At 40.3% G+C, this 23943-nt stretch overlaps 1 protein-coding gene across 3 annotated transcripts in view; it reads left to right on the top strand.

Moving 5' to 3' along the window:
* Positions 1-23943, top strand: part of prkar1b (protein kinase, cAMP-dependent, regulatory, type I, beta) — a 44901-nt gene that overhangs the window by 6241 nt on the left and 14717 nt on the right. For all 3 annotated transcript variants that reach the window (XM_047801282.1, XM_047801281.1, XM_027171675.2), the window contains one exon: positions 15532-15623. In XM_047801282.1, coding sequence (XP_047657238.1) covers positions 15532-15623 — 92 coding nt within the window. The remainder of the gene's footprint in view (positions 1-15531; positions 15624-23943) is intronic.

Genomic DNA, 23943 nt, shown 5'->3' with positions numbered 1-23943 from the left:
TATACCTGTGCATTTCAGAAAATTTGAATGTCAGGTAAACATTATTTTTTTTTCCTGCAATTTAATTCAAACATTAAAACATTCACATATTTTAGATTTATTACACATGCACTGAAATATTTCAAGTTTCTCATTTAATTTAGATAATTTTGGCTCACAACTCATGAAAATAAAAAAAATCCAGTATCAAAATATTAGAATATTTTATAAGATAATCAAATAATTATTTATAAAATAGAAAAGTCTAACTTCTCAAAGTCTATTAATTTATGCATTTACTATCTTTTGCAAAAATTACTGCGTCAATGCAGCAAGAATGGATGGAGGTGATAAGCCTGTGGCACTCCTGTAGTGTGCAGTGGAAGCCCAGGCTGCTTTGATAGCGGCTTTCAGCTCATCTGTATTGCGGTGTCTGCTGTCTCTCATCTTCCTCTTGGCAATTCCCCATAGGTTCTCTATAGTGTTCAGGTTAGTTCAAGCACAGTAATACCACAGTCAGCAACCCAGTTCCGAGTAGGTTTGGCACTGTCGGCAGGGGCCGAGTCCTGCTGGAAAAGGAAACCAGCATCTCCATAAAGCCTGTCAGCAGATGGAAGCATGAAGTGCTGTAAAATCTCCTAGACTACTAAGATGTCTGCACTGGCTTTGGACTTAATAAAACACAGTGTACCAAGACCTTCAGATGACATGGCACCCCAAATCATCACCATCTTTGGATAATTCACACTGGACTTCAAGCATGTTGGATTATGTGGCTCTCCTGATTGTGGAACCTTGATTTTCTGATCAAAAATTTACTTTCATCTGAAAAGAGTACTTTGGACTACTGAGTATTACTCCAGTTATTCTTCTTAGCCCAAGTAAGACCCTTCTGATATTGTCTCTGGTTCAGGAGTGGCTTGATGCTTGGAATGCTACACTAGCCCATTTCCTGGACATGTCTGTGTGTGGTGGCTCTCAATGCACTGACTCCAGCCTCAAGCAACTCCTTGTTAAGCTCCCCCATGTTCTTGATTCTGCTCTCTTCTTCTCAATCTTCTCAAGGCTATGGTCATCCCTGTTGTTTGTGCACCTTTTCCTAAAGCACTTTCCCCTACCAGTCAACTTTCCATGAATGTGCTTTGATACAGCACAATGACAGACTTGGTAAGATCTGTGAAGTCCATGGCAATGTGGACTTGTATGGTAGAAGCTGATGGGTTGATTTATGCCTAGATCTCCAGTAGTTTTGGAGGAGTGTTCTCTCATGAGGAACTTTTTGGCACATGTTTTCTGATGTTTGCACATTGAGAGGTCATTGAATCTTGTTGAGGTTTCAGGCTTTTAACAGTTTTCTTTATATATTTCTTGAAAAGACTGCCACTTGATAGAGTTTTGGTTCTCTCTAAACCTCTTTGACAGCACAGTGGTTAACTATTACGTAGGCGGCACCTACCTTAATGATGAATTGCTTCGATTGGTCAGGAAGTTTTCAAATGGGGCTGTGGTGAACTCTGAGCTGGTTGTGCTCTTGGATTGTGGCTGCATTTCTTACTGTTGCTTGCTCAGTGAGGTGAATAAGGCTGTGGTAGAGTTTAAACCCCAGCAGATGATTTAATTTTACAGACCGCAGGAATTACAGAAGTTTCTTGACAGTAGTTGGAACTGTTCACTCCTTGAGATCTATGATATTACCTTTTTTATAACCCCCAGGGCCGATTATGTACCCCAGAAACAAGACTTTAAAGATATGAAATTTACACTTTTCCTGTTTGACAAAAAGCTGGTTGTTCATGAGAGGGAAGATAGATCTCAATGGACATGATTGTCCTTGTATAGTGAATAAACTACAATGTCTTTAGTGTAAGCGATTACAAACATTAAAGTGACCAGAAGTAGTGCTAAAGGATGCCTTATGGATAAAGTCATAAGCAGTCCAGTTTCATGAAAATCCTAGCATTGAGAAGCTATTCCTGTGCTAATGGAAACAGGGTAGTGGGTCTCAATACCTGACTATGAATTAAGCCCACAGTTTTTCTCCAAGAAGTAGAATCCACAAGTGATGACCACCCCTTTTTTCCATTAAGAAGAAGCAAGGTGAAATGATAAATGACACAGAGCAGAAGTCATTGAATCTGAGGGAGGGAAGGAGAATATAAACCGAGTGTCATCAACATAGCAGTGGTAAGAGAAGCCATGTGGGGTAATAACCAAGGGAGAACATACAGTTCTGGCCAAAAGTTTTCAGAATGACACAAATATAAATTTTCAAAAAGTCTACTGATAAGCTGCATAGAACAGCATTTTCCTACGATTCTGACAATTGGGTCATCTATTCCTTAGTTTTAGTGTTCTACTTCACTTGATATAACCTATTCTTGATGATATATTATAATTGCAATTTCTGGGACTTATTATTTTATCTTTGAATACTCTCCAAAGGTCACTGAAGGGAATCAGAGTAGTTAGGGGAGGCAGAGCCCTCCCCCACTTACAAGTAATCATGATGTGGCACAGACAGCTCTGGTACTGCCTTTCTGAACATAGCACTTCTCATACCTCTCTATGCTGCTTCAGGACACAATCACAATTTTAATTTCCTAAAACTAGGAAACATCCAATTTGTCCCCAAAATGAGTGCCAGCAGGTATAATGAATAATAATGGGGATGTGGTAGCCTAGTGGTTAAGGTGTTGGGCTACCAATCGGAAGGTTGTGAGTTTGATTCCTATGTCCACCCAGTTGCTACTGCTGGGCCCCTGAGCAAGGCCCTTAACCCTCTGGAGTCGATAAACGCGGATACGTGTTTTGTAGCATAATCTCTTGATAAGGCCAAACTTAAATTACACTTTCAGTTTTGATCGTACAGATAAGAGCAATATGTCAATCAAATCTGTAAAGGGTCTACTTTTATTTGTATACACACATAATAACAACAAAACACTGTGCTTTTGTAGAATAAAGAAAATAAACAGAGTGCGTTCTCTGCCATCTCGGTCTCGATCACCACTCTTCACAGACACATAAATAAAAAACCCGAATCTCAGCGAATACCTGCCTCAAAGACAAGATAAATGTATGCATAGAAAGCTTGAAATGTCTACTTTTAAATAAACAAATTCAAGTCAAAAACAAATAATCTATTTTTATTTAATCTGTAAGAAAGTAAGGAGTGGTCCGGTGTCTCCAGTTTCACCTAATTATAGCTAATGTGTTCCCGCCTCCCTCTGAGTACGCTGTTCATATGGAAATGAACTGAGGTGATTCAGGTAACCATGTACACGCCCCCGAGAAATGGCATAAAAGGTCAATCTTCATCATAGAATTACTTACTATTTTATATCTAAATTTGGATGTTTCCCAACAGGCAGACTAAAATCAGCTTTTCAATATAAAGTAAAGTTGGTAATATGAAATATATCCTTATCGGCCAATTATATTTTTGAACGTTGTACAAAGCGCATATTTAACTATAAATAATGATATATAATGATGATATATATAGCCTATATAATGATATAATGAATATCTATAATGCTATAGGCCGAAATTGTTCACCAAGCTATTTCTACACTTCTTGGACATTGCTGCCACCAATGCTTTTATTGTACACAAAGAGCTTTATGGCACCATGAGCCACAAGGAGTTTATGGAAGAACTAATTGCAGAAGTGTTCAATTCTACAGTATGTGACGGTAGGTTAGTAGGTTAGTGGGTTTCTACAAACCTTACACCCTTTTTTATCTTGTACTCTTCCTGTTGACACTTTTTTACACAGTTTTTCCCTGATTGTGTCTTCTGTGTTAAAACTAACTTCTAAAGTTAGTTTGTGTGATAGTTAAATATTCTAAATAAACTACAAACAAAAAATATACACATTTATTTTATCCTCACATTCTTTCTTGTAACTCCTCTCTCAGTCAAACACCTGCCTGAAAAGCTCATTATGCAGCTCATTAATGAATCACACCAATATTCATGATAGTTGACGCCTACTCGTATATGCCCTTTACAAACAAAAAGTGTCTTAGAAAATTTTAATCAATATATTGTTTTCTGTGAGCAAGTAAACAAGATGATTTCACATAATTTTGAAGCAAAACTCTAGCCTACAAGTTCCAGTTCTCAAAAGTCCTGTGAACCAATGTTCTGTATGTGTTTTATGGCCTTATTCAAGTGATTTAAAATGTTCCATTTTTCACTAACCAAGCATAAACATTGTTTTCTCAAAAACACAATCTTGTACATACATGCTGCTCACATATTATTGTAGTCCAGTTTGTGCTGATTACAGCAATATTAGACTTTAGCCATTTATATCTGTATAAGCAACTGAAAAAAGCACAAATGTCAGGGTATGACAAAACTTCTCCAGGCCCTAAAAATACCCTTAGACCTCATAGGGTTAACCCTCAATTGCTCAGTTTTATAAAAGTGAGATAAAATGTAAATCGCTCTGGATAAGGACATCTGCTAAATGCTGTAAATGTAATAAAAGTGAAAGGTCAGATCATTAGAAAAGCACAAGGAACCTAAATGGATATAAATTATGGGTTCACAAATGGATAATGTGTGAAAATATTTTTTTTTTACCCAGATTGATGGATCTAAAGAAAATAACAATGAATAAGTTGATTGGAACAGCAATAACCATACCTCATTCATTGACATCATAGAGCCTGAATCAGCAGCTCTACAATGTTGACTTGCATTGTGTATTTTCTTATGAATCTTATTTTGAAACCCAATTGGCATTGAGACATTATCTCAAAGCAGCTTTACAGAACATAGAAAGAACAAAATAAAATAAAAAAGAACAAAAAAGAACAAATTAAAGATTAATATAATCCAAAGTTCAAGATCAATATTAGATATATGTAAGTGTGTTTGTATTTATCCCTAGTAAGCAAATCTGAGGTGACTCAGGAAGCAGTGGCAAGAAGAAACTCCCTTGAATTGAAGGAAGAGATCTTAAGAGGAAGCAGACTCAAAGGGAAACCCATCCTCATATGGGTGACATTGGAGGGTATGATTATAAATATACAGTCTGACAAATGTTGTAATAAAGCAAAAGACCACATGCAGTTGGCATGTCCTCTTTAGTATAGCAGAGTCTAACTGGAGCTGGTGGATCTCTAGATGCCTCAGGATTCTCACAGATTCGACCTCTTTTCAGTGGAGGTCCAAAATCTTCATTGACCGGAAGACAATTTTAGCTGGTACAATTTCTGGATGCCTCGGGATGGGTAGAAAGAGAAAAGCAGTGGAGAGGGATTAACATAGCTGCTGTTCATAATATTATCAAGTACTAGATGATAATGTTCATTTTGTCTGATGTAATAGAGCACAGTATTATGGGATGTATTATGTGTACACCTGACTAAAGAGATGAGTTTTTAATCTACATTTAAACTGGGAAAGTGTTTGAGCCCAGAACACTATCAGGAAGACTATTCCAAAGTTTGGGAGCTAAATACGAAAACACTCTACCACCTTTAGTAGATTTAGATATTCTGGGAACTACCAGAAGTCCTGAGTTTTGTGATGTCAGAAAGCGTGATAGATTGTAGCGTGTTAGAAGACTAGTTAGATACATGGGAGCTAAACCATTAAGAGCCTTGTACATACAGTAAGTAGCAGCAGTTTGTAATCAATTTTAAGCTTAACAGGTAGCCAGTGTAGAAATGATAAAATTGGGGTTATATAAATATGTAAATGTTTTAAACAAAGCACATTTTGTATATAAATAAAAGGCTATGAACTAATTTTGAGTTTAGTTGAAAAGTCTGCATTTGCTGTTAAGAATGATAAACCAGCACATTCAATTCAATTCAAGTTTATTTGTATAGCGCTTTTTACAATGGGCTTCGTCTCAAAGCAGCTTTACAGAACATAAACATAGAACAGAAGTTAAACATAAGGATAAAAATGAATTAATATAGTAAAAAATTAAGATATATATAGTTCACAGTGTGTATGTATGTATGTATGTATGTATGTATTATAACCTCTCTGATCAAACTTAACTCAAAGCTAGCTATATATCTGAATTGGGGGGGGGGGGGGGGGTTTCACAGTGATGATCCAGACCACTCATTAAAATAAGGCAGCCAGAAAACGATCTCTTTGCTTATAGTTATTTATATGAACTCTCATTTACTTTTCCCTCATTGCATATGATACCACAGTACACATTACAATGTGACACAAGTCATTGAACAACATATCTTAGAAATTCCAACTGTAAAACAAAACCAGTCTTATCTAGGGTAGATGTCCAGTTTTAAAGAGGCTCACAACACTGAAGACAAAAGCAAAAGGGTTCTTGCAAGGAATTGTTAAGCTTATCCGTATTGTGTTGTCTTCTGAGTGCTTTACGGCATATCTATCACCACCTCCTCAAATAAGGTAGCTGCATTCTCCAGTCACCGTTTTAATCCATTGTCCATGTTAAACTTTTAAGTATGCAATGGGGGTGACACAAGAGGCCCTTCTATAAATACAAAATTAACTCAATTACAAGTTTGCATTCATTAAGAGTACACTACAAACAGTGCCAGAGATATAACAGTCATTCATATAAAGTCAAAACATTGCAGTAAATATACTCACAATGGCAATAGAAACAACTGTTTCCCATTAAGAGGCCTTTCACTGAAGCCAACACAAACCCTGATAAACCTAGACTCGGGTGGAAGCCATTTTCTTTTCCTTTACTAGTCTATCCCCTTATAAACATTCAACATCAAGGTTGCCCCCTATAGGAAAGGAATAGAACAACTAGTAATAGGCTAGACCTGTTACATACCCCTCCCGTCAGAAAAAGTTGGGATATACCCATGGTAGCTTTTCAAATTCTGTACGTGATAAGTGTCCCTATTTTCAGGATCATCAAGAAATGATACTGCGTAATTTACAGGGCCCAAACACTTCTCAATTTTGGCTGGACCTTTCCATTTAGCAGAAAGTTTTGCCATAAAACCTTCCTCTGACTTGGACGATGGGTGAGCACGGACCCAAACTACATCACCTACTTGGAAGTGTGTCGATTTTCTTTTCTGATTGTAATAATGTTTTTGTTTAGTCTGAGCTTTTCCTACATTCTCCCTTACCAATTGGATCAAGTTTTGCTGTCTTTCTAATACTTCATAGGTAGAGCTGCTTGGGTCAGGTGGATAACGGATGGCCCTTTCCAGAGGCCCCTTTAGTTTCCTTCCTAGGGCCACCTCGGCAGGTGTAAACCCAGTACTTTCATGCCATGCCGTGTTAATTGCAAATCTGAACTCCGTCAACCATCTGTCCCATTGTCTGTGGTGCTCTTCCACATAAGAAGCGATCATAGTTTTAATGGTATGATTAATCCTTTCAGTGAGGTTGGTTTGTGGGTGGTATGCAGTTGTTAATTTTTGGACCACTCCCCATTGTTTGCACACTAGGTTTATTAGTTGCGATGTAAACTGTGCTCCACGGTCGGATACAAGGTAAGCCAGAGTTCCCCATCTAGTAAAAATTTCTTCAACTAAGATACGAACTATTGATGGTGCTTTAGCTGTACGTAAGGGAAATAACTCAACCCACTTTGAACAGTAGTCTACCACTACTACCATTACTAGTTGTTCTATTCCTTTACTAGAGGGGGCAACCTTGATGTTGAATGTTTATAAGGGGATAGACTAGTAAAGGAATAGAACAACTAGTAAAAGGCTAGGCCTGTTACAGTATGTGTTTATTTATTTATCCTCAATGAGCAAGTCTGAGGTGACTCAGGCAGCAGTGGCAAGGAAAAACTCCCTTAAATTGGTAAGGAAGAAACCTTGAGAGGAACCGGACTCAAAGTGGAACTCATCCTCATATGGGTGGAACTGGGGGTGAGATTACAAATATACAGTCAAACAAATGTTGAATTGGTGTAAAGATCACATGGAGTTCAGATCTCCTATTGGTATCATAGAGTACAACTGGAGCTGGTAGATCTGTAGATGTCTGACTAAAGAGGTGAGTTTTTAATCTGCCTTTGAACCGGGAAAGTGTGTCTGAGCCCCAAACACTATCAAGAAGATTATTCCAGTTTGGGAGCTAAATAAGAAAATGCTCTACCACCTTTAGTAGACTTAGATATTCTGGGAACTACCAGAAGCCCTGAGTTTTGTGATCTCAGAGGGCGTGAAGGATTGTAACGTGTTAGAAGGCTAGTTAGATACATGGGAGCTAAACCATTAAGAGCCTTGTACGTAAGTAGCAGCAGTTTGTAATCAATTCTAAACTTAACAGGTAGCCAGTGTAGAGATGATAAAATTGGGGTTATATGGTCATACTTTCTTGTCCTAGTGAGAACTCTGGCAGCTGCATTTTGGACTAACTGTATTAGTAACCCCAATCCTAACCCTAGCCTATTTATTAAAGATGCAGGGCAACCACCTAGTAATGCATTACAATAGTCCAGTCTAGAGGTCATGAAGGCATGAACTAGCGTCTCAGCATCAGATACAGACAGGATGTTTCTCAGCTTTGCAATATTTCTAAGGTGGAAGAAGGCTGTTTTTGTAGTATGGGCGATATGATTTTCAAAAGACAGGCTGCTGTCTAGTATAACACCCAGGTCTTTTACTGTTTAGTGAAAGTTAAACAACAGACAATTACAACTCATCCAGTCTTTTATCTCTCTAAGCCAGTGGTCCCCAACCCCCGGGCCGCGGACCGGTACTGGTCCGTGGACCAAATGGTACCGGGCCGCCCATGGAACATTAAATTATTTCCATTTTATTTACTGTGGTGTATTTCTCTCAGGTTTGTGCGACTTTCCATGGATGAGAGGTTAACCGGGAGCTGAGAGACGTCACCTAAAGCCACACCAATACCGCGCATGCGTAAAATATCATGCTATCGGGCCGGGTTTAGGTGACGTCTGGAACTGAGCGGCTGCAAGCGGCAGTGGCGTTGTAGCTTTGGTGGTGTGTATCGCTCTTCTCTCTGTTCACCGGTACTTTGTCATGTTTAACAGTGCTTGGTGTACGTGTATATTGTGTTTGCTCAAAATTAACCCACAAATTATCAAAAATGAGTATGAAACAGACGTCGTTAGAAAGTTAGAAATAATGCCGGTGTTCTGGATTAAAGTCATGGTGGAATACCCTGAGATTGTCACCACAGCACTAAAATCCCTATTGCCAATTCCGACATGCTACATTCTGACAAAACAACGGAATAAACTGGACATAAGCAACACACTTCGGGTGTCATTGTCTCCTATTACCCCAGATGGAACCGTCTCGTTGCAAAGAAACAAGCTCATGGTTCTCATTGATTTAGCGTTGTAGTGAGTTAAAAAGCAGCGGGCCCCAGTAAAATGATCAAACATTGACCGGTCCGCGGCGAAAAAAAGGTTGGGGACCACTGCTCTAAGGCATTTAGTTAATTTGGACACTTTTGCTATTTCATCTGGTTTTGATGATATATATAACGGTGTATCGTCAGCATAGCAGTGGAAACTAATCCCATGTCTTCTAATGATGTTCCCTAATGGAAGCATGTATATCGAGAAAAGCAGAGGTCCTAGAACTGATCCTTGAGGGACCCCTTGATTAACTGATAATAAACTGGAGGATTCACCATTTAATTCTACAAAGTGGTATCGGTCTGACAGATAGGATCTAAACCAACTTAAAGCCTGTCCATGAATACCTGTGTAATTTTGTAAGCGATCTAGAAGCATGTTGTGGTATATAGTGGCACTAAGGTCAAGTAAAACTAATAGTGACATACAGTCTTGGTCCGAAGCTAAGAACAAGTCATTTGTAACTTTAACAAGTGCTGTTTCTGTGCTATGATGGGGCCTGAAACCTGACTGAAACTCTTCGAGGATATTGTTCTCCTGTAAGAAGGAGCTCAGTTGAACAGACACAACCTTTTCTAATATTTTAGACATAAATGGAAGATGTGAAATAGGTCTGTAATTTGATAGTACATTTGGATCTAAATTAGGTTTCTTAATGAGTGGCCTAATGACTGCCAACTTGAAAGACTTAGGGACACAACCTAAAGATAATGAGGAGTTAATGATATTAAGAAGAGGCTCACCAGCTTTATGTAACACTTCTTTCAGTAATTTAGTTGGAATGGGGTGTAGTGAGCAAGTTGTTGATTTAGATGTGGTAACAGGTTTGTCTAACTCTTCCTGTCCTCTACTTGTAAAGCACTGTAGTTGTGTGTCTAGAGCCTTAAGTGAGACTGGGTCACTAGTTGCCCTCATATGTTGAGCGTCACCTATTTTATTCCTGATACTTTCGATTTTATTAGTGAAGAATCTCATAAAGTCCTCACTACTGAAATGTGATGGAATAGTGTGTTCAGATTTCTGTTTTTTTTTTGTTAAACTAGACACTGTGCTAAAAAAAACCCTGGGATTGTTCTGGTTATTTTCTATGAGTTTGCTCAGGTGCTCAGCCCTGGCAGCTTTTAGAGCCTGTCTATAGCTGGACATACTGTCCTTATACGCAATTCTAAAAAATTCTAATTTAGTTTTTCTCCATTTCTGCTCGAGGTTACGGGTCTCCCTCTTGAGGGTGTGAGTATGACTATTATACCACGGTGCAAGCGTTTTATCTCTAACCTTCTTTAATCGGATTGGGGCAAAAGTGTCTAATCTGCTAGTGAATATAGCGCCTATGTTGTTAGTCATTACATCTAGGTCGTTTGTGTTTAAGGGTACAGTTAGAAGTCCAGACAGTTCAGGCAGGTTATTTGTGATTCTGTCTTTGGTGGTCGAAATAATAGTTCTACCGAGTCGATAACGTGGGGAGGCATAGTTAGTCTGTTCTAAAGGTAGTGTGTACATTATGAGATAATGGTCTGTGATGTCATCACTTTGAGATATGATATCTATATCAGTGACATCTATTCTGTGTGATATTATTAAATTTAGTGTGTGATTACGACGATGAGTTGCTTTAGTGATGTTTTGTTTGAGCCCAAGTGAGTTTAGTAAGTCCATAAATGTGAGTCCTAAAGTGTCGTTTGTATCGTTAACGTGAATGTTAAAGTCTCCTACAATTAGTGCTTTATCAGAGTTAACCAATAAGTCTGAAAGAAAATCTGTAAATTCTCTAAGAAAATCGGTGTAGGGCCCTGGGGGTCTGTACACGGTCGCTAGAGCAAGAGACATCAGGGATCTCTTCGTGTGCATGTGCGATAGTGTAACCTTAAGGACAAGCACTTCAAAAGAATTAAATCTATACTGTGATCTCTGGGTAACAGTAAGGTAATCACTAAAGATAGTGGCGACACCACCTCCACGACCAGTCTGACGAGGCTCATGCTTATAAATATATCCTGATGGCGTAGACTCATTTAGGCCGATGTATTCATTTGGTTTAATCCAAGTTTCGGTAAGGCAGAGTGCAGTAAGGCTATTTTCTGAGATGATTTCATTTACAATAAGTGCTTTGGGTGTAAGCGATCTAATGTTCAGAAGCCCAAACTTTAGGAACTGTTTTTGTTTGTTTCTATGGCATTTTTCTGGTCTAATTACAGTAAGGTTATTTCGAGAACTTCTCACGTATTTACTTTTTGATCTCACTGCTCGGGTAACAGACACAGTTTCTATAGGGTGAACTATGTGTGCATTTGTGTCAATGTGTTGAGGTGAAGGATGACTATTGAAATTTAATTTTAAGGAGTAGTTTACCAGTCAGAAGGTGTGCAGCGCCCTGGATATGTGGTCTGAGAGGATCTCCGCTCCAACTCTGCTGGGGTGCAGGCCGTCAGCACGGAACAGCCTAGGACGCTCCCAGAAAACATTCCAGTTATCAATAAAGACTAGATTCTGAGTCTGACACCATGACTGAAGCCATTCATTTAAAGCAAAAAGTCTACTGAACCTTTCAATTCCTCACTGGTATGTTGGAAGCGGTCCGGACACAATGATCCTCGCCGTGGGCGCTGTGGTGCGAACCGTCTCCACCAGGGTGTTGAAGTCCCTCTTCAGGATCTCCGACTGCCTCAGGCTGGTGTCGTTCGAGCCAGCATGAAGAACCACAGCTCCGGTGTTTCTGCTCACGACCTTAGGTACCTGTGCAGTGACATCAAGAACACGAGCACCAGGCAAGTAGTGAGTCCGAGCCTTACCTTTCGACATAGTAGCATGGACATGGCAGACGATGGAGTCTCCGATGATCACGGTGTCGCGGTCCGTCTCGTGAAGGGGGGCGAAGTGGTTCTGAGTGGGGATCTCAAAGACTGGCGGTGGTGGAGGGGGAGAGGTCCTCGATCGGGGCCCGGTACGCGTCCTTCGCTGCTGCACCCAGGATCCGCGGTGCCCCGGCGCTGGAGTGAACAGCGCCTGGCTAGGCCATTTCTTGGGTGCGTTGGGCCTGGATAGAGAAACACACGGAGTAGAGGTGGAGGGAGTGGTAATTACATCCCGGGAGTTTACCTGAGACAGGTGAGCAACCGGCCGGGGAGCTTCCAGCGCGGCTTTCCGCTCCTGCAGCTCGGCCTGCTTCACCTGTAGGTCGCGGATATGCTTCTTCATGGCCTCCAGCTCCAGTTCCACCGATTGTAGCTCGAAGGTGTCCTCACCTGCACTCGAAGGCAGAGACGTAACTGACATGATGTTGTAGAGTAAGAACAGAGATAATTGGTGTGAAAGGGTATACTAGTGGTAGCCGGGCTAACAGGCCGGTTATGCGTGATGCTAACCAGCTAGCAGCGGGCGCTGGGAGAGCAAATAAATAAAGAGATCAAAGGTAAGTAATTAAAGTACATGCACGAGATAAATCTACTTTTAAGATTCTATTGCCAGGATAAATAACAACTCAGGATAGATTGAGATTGAATGAAGATACTCAGGCAGGCAAACAAATGCAACGCGGCAAATAATTCAAACACTGCATTTATATGACGCTACAATCTAACCGCAACATGACCATACGTGCCTACCCGGTGGCTAAGGCTATCGTCGAGCCCCCACTGTCATCGTTAATGCAGGTTCAGTGGCCCCCAGTTCAGTATGGCATAACACAAAACCAGCAATCTAACCGCAACACGACCATACGCGCCTACCCGGTGGCTAAGGCTATCGGCAAGCCCCCACTGTTGTCGTTAATGCAGGTTCAGTGGCCCCGGTTCAGTATGGCATAACACAAAACCAGCAATCTAACCGCAACACAACCATACGTGCCTACCCGGTGGCTAAGGCTATCGGCGAGCCCCCACTATCGTCGTTAATGCAGGTTCAGTGGCCCCCGGTTCCGTATGGCATAACACAAAACCAGCAATCTAACCGCAACACAACCATACGTGCCTACCCGGTGGCTAAGGCTATCGGCGAGCCCCCACTGTCGTCGTTAATGCAGGTTCAGTGGCCCCTGGTTCAGTATGGCATAACACAAAACCAGCAATTGGCATAGTGCTGCCGACACTCTGGAGCTACAGTTCATTGAGGGAAACATGAATGCCAACATTTACTGTGACATACTGAAGCAGAACATGATCCCCTCATTTTGGAGACTGCCCTGCAGGCAGTATTCCAACATGATAACGACCCCAAAACACACCTCCAAGATGACCACTGCCTTGTTAAAGAAGCTGAGGGTAAAGGTAATGGACTGGCCAAGCATGTCTCCAGACCTAAACCCTATTGAGCATCTGTGGGGCATCATCAAAGGGAATGTGGAGAAGTGCAAGATCTCTAACATCCACCATCTCTGTGATGTCATCATGGAGAAGTGGAATAGGACTCCAGTTGGCAACCTGTGATGCTCTGAGTTCCAAAAGAGTAATTAAATCCAAAAGGGAAATCCAGAAATGTTACTGTAGAGAAAAGGAGAGATTAATGGAGACCAGGTGATTCAGAATGTAATAAAGTATTTAGCATTTGCAACACAAAGTGAATCACAAGGGAGACAAGGAGGTATATCAGCAGAGTAATCAGAGAGCTGAACAGGTATAACAAGAAAGATTAGGCAAGGTAAACAACAGTAAGAGTTTTTGTTGTCCTCTGGTGGTCAAAAACTGACAGATAGTACTGTCAGGTCCCATGGCTCTCTGGAGGAGGGCTTGGTGGAAGAGAAGGTTAGATCTGCAGAGTTGGGGTGGCAGGCACCACTGGAGGGATTCCTCCTACCTTATCTTGAATCAGCAGCAGCATATGACTATTACCTTTATGCAGATTGTACAAGCAAGTCTCCTTAATCTCCCAGCAGCAGCACCAGCAGCACCATGGCAGATCTATCTGGCATGACCAAAACAACCTACATTCCATTCCTATTAATAAAATCTCTTTAACTTTACTACAACAGTTACCATAACTGAAATTAATTTGGCAGCAACTACAAAACAAGAGAAACCATATCTTGATCATGGCTTGATTGAGCAACAAATTTCTCAAACTTGAGAATACTGATTAAGATGGCGCCCATAGAAGCTCCAAAAATGTTCATGCCATTTGAGCATTAGGAGGCGGGTTTGGTGATGTAACAACATTTACTTCTGAGTTGGCAGCCATATTGGAGGTAGCACTTCAAGGGTATCAGCCATTTTGTTTGCTTATCTGTGCTATTTAAGCATGCTGCTGACACGCTCTCCCTTCTCATTAGTCATCCTACCTTTGTTAACATTCCTGTTTTGCCTGGTTTCTACTTTGCTTGTTCCTGGTTTTCTGACTATGCCCATCCTGTGATATTTCTGTATGGTTTGGCCCTGCCTGTTCTCCTGTTGCTGATTCAGCCTGCTTTCTCTCTGCTTGCTTGGTTTACTCCTGCATGTTCCTGTTATTGTGTCTGGCGGCCCTGCATTTCTCTGTTTCCATATAATTTGGATTATTGGACTGTTTTTGACATTGTTTACTGCTTATCCTTCATTGCCCTGTTTACTCATGATTTGGAACATTGGACTGTCGGATATGTTGACCTCTGCCTACCCTGCATCTTGCCTGTATTCATTAAAGACTCCTAATTTTAACTTGTGTCTACGTTTTGAATTGGGTACTCCCCTGTCACCCCTGCCAGTACGATCTGCCCGGGAATGGACCCAGGAGAGCATCCATGCCCTCCTCGAGACCCTGTCTTAAACCTCTGCCGAACATGAGCGTAGCCTCCAAGACCTCGCCATGGTAACACAGGAACTAGTATGGCATCTCAGTCTGCCCTATTCTGCCCCAGCCCCACAGACCTAAGTGCACTGGATGTCAAGCATGGTGGAGGAGAGGTGATAATTTGGGCTTGCTTTGTTTAAGTTATAGAAACAACAATGAACTCCAGAAATCCATTGTGTTGTTGTCACCTGAAGGTATTAGTTTGTTATAGCATTTGGTCCTAATTAGAAACAGAATTAAAGTAGGGTATTTTTGAGCTTGATTCTAAAATCTTTCTGCTCAATCTTTATGCAGTCATCATTTTAAATTGTGTTGCTTGTGAAAATTGCTTGCTCATTCATATATTATATTGTTTTGAGCTTTCTCTTATGGTTTAAATATGTTTTGTTGCATTTATATGTTATGTAGTAGTAATTTGTCTAGATGGGTATACAATTTAAATTTGGTTTCTTTGTACCCAGGTTATCCCAAAGGACTACAAGACAATGACAGCGTTGGCTAAGGCCATTTCTAAAAATGTGCTGTTTGTCCATTTGGATGACAATGAGCGGAGGTAAGATCTTATAATTTTATGAAATTGTATCTATTAATGTGTATAATAGCTCAACCTGCACATCATCCTTCCCCTTGCCAGAGGAAACCCTTACCCAATTTCTGAACACTTTAGGTATGATCAGCTACTTCCTGGTTCAAGAACATTTAAACCACACTCACTCATTAGTGCGAAGTAATATCATTTGAGCTGCATACTGAGCCTTTGTATTCCTAAGTCAATTTCATTTCAATTTAACTTATTTGTATATTGCTTTTAACAGTTGCAACTCAAAGCAGCTTTACATAAGCATAATGTAACATTTACAGACAGATAGGCTTGCCTCCCCCGGTCCAAAGACATGCATGGTAGGTTGATTGGCATCTCTGGAAAAATTGTCCGTAGTGTGTGATTGCGTGAGTGAATGAGAGTGTGTGTGTGCCCTGCGATGGGTTGGCACTCCGTCCAGGGTGTATCCTGCCTTGATGCCCGATGACGCCTGAGATAGGCACAGGCTCCCCGTGACCCGAGGTAGTTCGGATAAAGCGGTAGAAAATGAATGAATGAATGAATGAATGAATGAATAATAATAATACATTTTAAGCCTTTCAAGTCACTCAAGGTCAAATAAAATAAATAAATTATAAATAACAGTATATAACAGTAAACAACAATTAACAAGAAACAGTTACCTAACATTAAGCATGTATGAGATTCAAGTGCATCCTAAGATAAGCGCTACTGAACAAATGGGTTTTGAGTCGTGTTTTGAATGTGATGATAGAGCCTGTGTTATGGATGTTTTCCGGGAGTGAATTCCACAGACAAGGAGCAGTACGACTAAAGGCTCTACCACCCATAGTACTTAAATGGGCAGGAGATGTAGCCTAGATGAGGAAGAACGGAGAGTACAGGAGAGAGTGTGGACCTGTATGAGATCTGAGATGTAAGGTGGAGCAAGATTATGAAGAGCTTTGAAGGTGAAGAGAACAACCTTAAAATCAATAGGGAGCCAGTGGAGTTGTTGAAGGGAGAGAATAATGTGATGCATGATGGGAGTTTGTGATATGATAGAGGAACCATCAATGTAAAGTGAGAGATAATATCACTTTGCATTGATGGACAGGGTACTTGGACAGAGTAGATTTTGAACCTATAAGGAGAACCTCAGTTTGTTACTGTTAAGCTTGAGAAAGTTGGGGGAAACCCAAGCGTTAATTTCATTTAAGCGGTTGGTTAGACAGGAGGCCGGGAAAGCAGAGTCACGTTTTGTGGACATATAAAGTTGTGTATTTACTGCATTCCAATGCATTTCCTAAAAAGATGACCTAAGGGGATAAGAAAGATTAAGAATAAAAGAGGGCCCAAGACAGAACCTTGGGGACACCACTATTGACAGGGAATGGCTGAAAATTTAATTGAACAAACTGAGTACATATGGAATAAAAACACTGTCAATAATAATCTTACGTAATTCAAAGCATTTGTGTGTAAATTTTAATTTAGTTGTGCGTAATTTAAAACTATTGTACGTAATTATGTTTTTTGTGGAGTTGGATCCCAAAATCTACGGCCACAACAGTTTACAGATACGAGATTTTGTGTGTTTGTTCAAATTCAACTCCAAAATGTACTTCTATGACAGTTACACACACAACGCTTGTTTTCACAACACCTCTTTTTCACACACGAAAATGGTCTGCGAAGATACGAGTTAACTAACGGGTTAATACGATAGTGTGAGGAACCGTATCAAAGGCTGCACTCAAATCTAAGAGGACAAGAATTGTTAAGAGTCCAGCATCAGCAGCCATCAGTTTCCATACTGTGTTACAGTCAAAAATATTCAAACAGATTATTGTTCCTAAGGTGAGCATGAATCTGTGTGGCAACTGATTTTTCCAGAATTTTGGCAATAAAAGGGAGATTTGATATTGGACGGAAATTACTAAGATTACTGGGATCAGCACCATTTTTTTTAAAGAATTGGAGTTATTGCAGCTGTTTTTAAAAGAAGATGGAACAAGGCCAGAAATGAGAGAGAGGTGAATAATGTGAGTGATAAGAGAAGAGAGACCAGGTAGACAGGCTTTTACCAGGTGAGATGGTAAAGGATCATGCTGACATGTGGAGGATTTAGATTTACGGACAAGATTTAAAGATTTCAGATTCATTGGGAAGCCTAAAGGAAAAGAAAACAGTGAGAGGAGAAACAACAGGCACAATGTGAAAATGGCTGTAAGAGATATTAGATGGAGAAGCTAACTGCTGATAAATAATATTAATTTTGTCACTGAATGAAGTCATTTAAGCATTACATTGACAGTGCAATACATTTGATGGGTAAATGTATCTGAGGATTTTAGAATATTGTTAATTGTGAAAAATAAGGATTTTGTGCCACCTTCAACAGACTTAATTAGTTTATTCTAGTGAACAGATCTAGCTGTAGTCAGAGCATCCTTATACAGATTGATATTTTCATTATGCATGTTTTTGTGTACAGTTAGCCCAGTTCTTTTAGAAAGGTGCTCCAGATGGTGGCCCCTTGCTTTGATCTGACAGAACTCAGGTGTACACAAACATGCAGAGTGGGTAAAAGTGACGGTGCAGGATTTTAAATGTGCAAAACTGTCCAAGAGGTTATGTAACTCATAGTTCTAAGATCATTATTAGTGGCTAAATGATCAGGGCACAGGAGATTACTGATTTCAGCGTTGGAGATGAGAGAATTTATGTTTTTTAAATTTCTGAAGGACATGGTACATTGATGAGAGGATTTAGAAAATGGAATATTAACAGAAAAGGACATTAATATGTGGTCTGAGATAGGTAACTCTCATAATATTCGAGCAACAATCAAGGTCCAGAGTGTGTCTTTATGAGTGTTGGGAATCCAAAACTATCTAGGCAAGATATAAAGTCCCTTGTGAACATATCTCACAGTGAGTACACCCCTAACATTTTTGTAAATATTTTATTATATCTTTTCATGTGACATCACTGAAGAAATAAAACTTTGCTACAATGTAGTGACTGTACAGCTTGTATAACAGTGTACATTTGCTGTCCCCTCAAAATAACTCAACACATAGCCATTAATGTCTAAATCGCTAGGCACAAAACTGAGTACACCCCTATGTGAAAATGTGTATATTGGGCCCTCTTGGGCAAGGAGTTCACCAGAGCATTACAGGTTGCCACTGGAGTCCTCTACCACTCCTCCATGATGACATCACAGAGCTGGTGGATGTTAGAGACCTTGCATTCCTTCACCATCTGTTTGAGTTTGCCTCACAGATGCTCAATAGATTTTAGGTCTGGAGACCTGCTTGATCAGTCCATCACCTTTACCCACAGCTTCCTCAACAAGGTAGAGGTCATCTTGGAGGTGTGTTTGGGGTCATTATCATGTTGGAATACTGACCTGCAGCTCAGTCTCCGAAGGGAAGGGATCATGTTCTGCTTCAGTATGTCACAGTACATGTTGGCATTCATGGTTCCATCAATGAACTGTAGCTCCCCAGTGCTGGCAGCACTCATGCAGCTCCAGACCATGACACTCCCACCACATTGCTTGACTGTAGGCAGAACACTTGTCTTTGTAATTCTCACCTGGTTGCCGCCACACACGCTTGACACCATCTGAACCAAATAAGTTTATCTTGATCTCATCAGACCACAGGACATGTTTCCAATAATCCATGTCCTTAGTCTGCTTGTCTTTAGCAAACTGTTTGTGGGCTTACTTCTGCATCATCTTTAGAAGATGCTTCCTTCTGGGATGACAGCCATGCAGACAAATTTGATGCAATGTGCGGCGTATGGTCTGAGCACTAACAGGCTGACCCCACACCCCTTCAACCTCTGCAGCAATACTGGCAGCACTCATAAGTCTTTTTCCCAAATACAAGCTCTGGATATGACGCTGACCATATGCAATCAACTTCTTTGGTCCACTATGGCGAGGTCTGTTCTGATTGTAAAACCTGTCCTGTTATGTCGCTGTATGGTTTTGACCACCGTGCTGCAGCTCAGTTTCAGGATCTTGGCAGTATTATAGCTTACACCATCTTTATTTAGAGCAACAATTCTTTTTTGTAGAGCCTTAGAGAGTTCATTGCCATGAGGCCATGTTGAACTTCCAGTGACCAGTATGAGAGAGTGAGAGCGATAAACTAAATTTAACACACCTGCTCCCCATTCACACCTGAGACCTTGTAACACTAACGAGTCACATGACACCAGGGAGAGAAAATGGCTGATTGGCCCCAATTTGGACATTTTCACTTAGTGGTGTACTCACTATTGTGGCCAGCGGTTTAGACATTAATGGGGACAGCAAATTTACAATATTGTACAAGCTGTACACTCACTAATTTACACATGAGTGTTAAAATCCCCCAAAAGTATGATATTAGGGGAAAGAGTACACAGAGAGGTTAAAAATGCAGAAAGATCATTTAAGAACTGAATCAGATATGAACAACAATTGCTCACAAAAACACAGAAAACAAGACAGGCATATATAAGGCAACCAATCAAGGAACACAAGGAAAAAGTTAGCTGGTGGGAACATGGGACAAGAAAGGGTGCCCACATAAAATAGGGTGAGCAATGAAAAAACACCTGCCAGCCCCCCTTCTGGTGTTCTGGCAAATAACTGTACGAGCTCCTGAAACAGAATAATTGTGAAATTTAAAAATTAAATTACTACTTATCTATAAACTCTGTCTCTAATATCTGCACCTAACTAGCAAGCCTGCAGAGATGGTAGCAATGAAAATCTCCCTGAGATGATATGAGGAAAACATCTTGAACGCAACAAGGGTGACAGTGGACAGTAAATAATGGAAATGCAAATACTTTTATTTTTAAAACAGTTCATTGTCACGGGAAATTGTGCAACCAATAGCTTCTGATGAACTAATAGGTCAGGGTAATGAGATAAAATGTAAGTCGCTCTGGATAAGGGTGTCTGCTAAATGCTGTAAATGTTAATGTAAATGTACTATTCGAACAAGTCAATGGAGGATGCTATTTCCACTGCTCTGAGTCCTAGGTATCTGCCAATCCATGTGCAGATGGATTATGGAATTCCTAACTAATAGACCATAGTCTGGTAAGTTGGGCACTCACATGTCCTCAACCCTCATCTTGAACACAAGGGTCCCAAAAGATTGCATGCTGACCCCATTGCTCTACTCCTTGTTCACCATTATTGTATCCCCCTGCATAACTCTTAACATCTTTATCAAGTATGCAGATGATACCAATGCAGTTGGTCAGATGAATCGGCATACAGAGAGGAAATACAAAACCTGTTGGCATGGTGTTCCATTAACAAATTCACCCTCAATGCCACAAAGACAAAAAAGCTTGTTGTGGACTCTCTGAAATCTAATAGAACAAGAAACACCTCTATCTACTGTACATCACCAGGACTGAAGTAGAGCGTGTCTCCAGCTTTAATTTCCTGGGCATCTACATCTCTGAGGGTCTGTCTTGGCATCATAACATTTCAACTCTGGTTAGTAAGGTACAACAATGTCTTTACTTCCTGAGAAGACTCAAAAAAGCTCAAGACTCAAAAAAGAGATTCTGACCAACTTTTTCTGCTGTATGCATCCTCACAAATTTCTTCACAGTGTGGTACGGCAACTCTACAATGTGTGAAAAGAAATCACTGCAAAGGGTGGTGAAAATTGCTCAACACACCATTGGCCCTTGTGAAAATTTCTCAACGCACTTCCTGCCATTGAGTCTCTTCACCACAGAAGATTCTTTGCACAGAGTACACAATATCATCAAGGACTCCTTCCCCTAGTGAACTCTACACTGGTACTGTTAGGACCCTGATGTCTCACTTATACTTCATTATCTGTAATCATATTAAATTTCTGCTTCACCTTGTGTATTCCGTGGCATCTTTTTCTACAAATTATAATTGAATATAATTGTACATATATTGCTTACCCGAGTTTACATCCATTTATGTATATTATCTGTACATGCACTGTATATTTCTTGGTTACTGTAGTGCAGGGGTGGGCAAACTTTTTGACTCACGGGCCACAATGGTTTCTAAAATTTGACAGAGGGGCCGGGCGAGAATAGGAGATTGGTGTGTTTAGATGAACTAATATAAATTAAATGTAAAAACCATTACACAAAAAGATTTGGGCTTTAACAGGCAGAAAAACACCATTGTGCTTAGTTTATTGTAAAAATTGTTTTACAAATTTATTACTTTAATAACGTAGTAATAAACTCCCATTCAGTTTCAGTGGGAACAGTGTAGTTGGTCTGCTTTTTTTGCAAGTGCATCAATGTCTGGCGTTATATTTGTTGTGCCAATTCTCAAGATAGATCTGAGGTGTTGGTAAGTTAACTTGGACCTGTGACGGGCTTTGTTGATGTTCATGATGCTGAATGTCTGTTCACACACATAGGTTGAGCCAAACAACGTCAGCATCTTCTGTGCCATCCCCCGGAGGTTTGGAAACGTGGCTTCGTTACAGTAAGTGAAGCATAAAGGTCATTCAGTTTAAGAGAGTTGAACTTCTCCTTCAATACAGCGTCAGACTGAAGATCTATCAGTTCCAACTGCAGCTCCTGTGGTGCTGTTTCAGGGTCTTGTGACAGGGGACAGGACACCAGCTGAAGTGACTTTTCAATTTTTTCAAAGTCACAGAAATGACTGCAGAATTCTCCGTGCAGGTCGTCCAGTGATTTGCTGTATTTCTGCGCGTTTTGGGTCACTTCTTTCTGCATGGCTAGTGTGGGGAAATGAGTGTAAGATTTGCATGAAATTTGTCTGAAGAAAAGTCAGCTTGGATTTGAAGGCCCTATCATTTGTGTACATGTCATGCACAAATTGATCTTTCCCCTGTAGCTTGGTGTTCAGCTTATTCATGTGCGAAAGTATGTCCACAGCAAACGCAAAGTCACAACGGCAGTTCTTGTCGCTTAGCTCGGGAAATCCGTCGGATCTCCCCATTAACTCCAAAAATGCAGTGATCTCCTCCATCAGCTCCCACACTCTTTGAAACTCTTTGCCCAAACTTAGCCAGCGCACATGAGAGTGGTAAAGTAAGTCCTGGTGTTCTGCATCGGTTTCTTCCAGGAACGCAATAAACTGACGATGCTGAAGTCCCCTTGTTCGTATAAAGTTAACAAGTTTTACGACTGGATTCATGACATGAATTAGCTGCAATATAGACTTACACAGAACTTCCTGATGAATGCTGCAGTGAAGGAAAATAACATCCTGATCAGGATTTTCCTCTTTTACATTTTTCCTGCAGTCTTTTTACTAGCCCAACGTTTTTCCCAGTTAAATTTGGTGATCCATCCGTGGTGACATTGGGAAGTTTGCTCCAAGTTAGCTTCATTCTCTCGATGACAGCAGACTCCTGGTTATACAAGTCCTCTCCCCTCGTTTTTCCTTTCATGGACTCCATTGTCAAAAATTCCTCTGTGATCTCAAAACTGTCGCTAATCCCTTGGATAAAAATTAGGAGCTGAGCAGTGTCTTTTATATCGTTACTTTCATCCGGTGCTAGTGAATAAAACTTAAATGACTCAGACTTTTTGTTTAATTTGCTGGCTATATCTTCGTCAATCAATTTCACACGGCGAGTCAGTTCTGTGTGATAAACTGATTTGTTCAAATTTGCCTTTGCTCTCCGGACACAAGAGACCTGCTGTCTCAACCATGCATTCTTTTAAAAATTCACCTTCAGAGAAAGGCTTACTGGCCTTTGCTAATTTGAATGCCAGCAAAAAACTTGCCTGAGTACTTGACTCTTGAATCGCAGTTTGTCTGTGAAAAAGGTTTTGCTGAGTCTGTAAGTTAGCCATCAATCTCTGAGCTATAGCCACCCGTTCTTGTGGAGACTGTTTACTAGCGTAGTTAGCATGTTTTGTGGCAAAATGATGGCTTATGTTGTATTATTTAAAAACTGCTACAGTTTCTTGGCATATCAGACATACAGCTGTTGACCGGACTTCAGTGAAAAAATATTTTGTTGTCCACTCTTTATTGAACACTCGGCACTCACTGTCTACTTTTCTTTTCTTCGGTCCGCTCATTTTTATTGAAGGGCTGAAAGTGCAAAGCGACAAAATAAAGTAGAGATTAACCGTAATGCATCACACTCAAGGGTCAATGTCTTTGGGGTGCGCCATCTGCTGGGGAAAGATGGGAATTACAGCTAGGTAAAATGATTGTGGTGTCTTTATAATAAAATTTAATTTAATAATATAATTCAATTCAATTCAAGTTTATTTGTATAGTTCTTTTTACAATTGACATTGTCTCAAAGCAGCTTTACAGAAC

The sequence above is a fragment of the Tachysurus fulvidraco genome, chromosome 15, assembly GCF_022655615.1.
Source record: "Tachysurus fulvidraco isolate hzauxx_2018 chromosome 15, HZAU_PFXX_2.0, whole genome shotgun sequence".
In the NCBI taxonomy this organism is placed as follows: Eukaryota; Metazoa; Chordata; class Actinopteri; order Siluriformes; family Bagridae; genus Tachysurus; species Tachysurus fulvidraco.
This window is presented reverse-complemented; position numbering and strand designations above follow the sequence as displayed.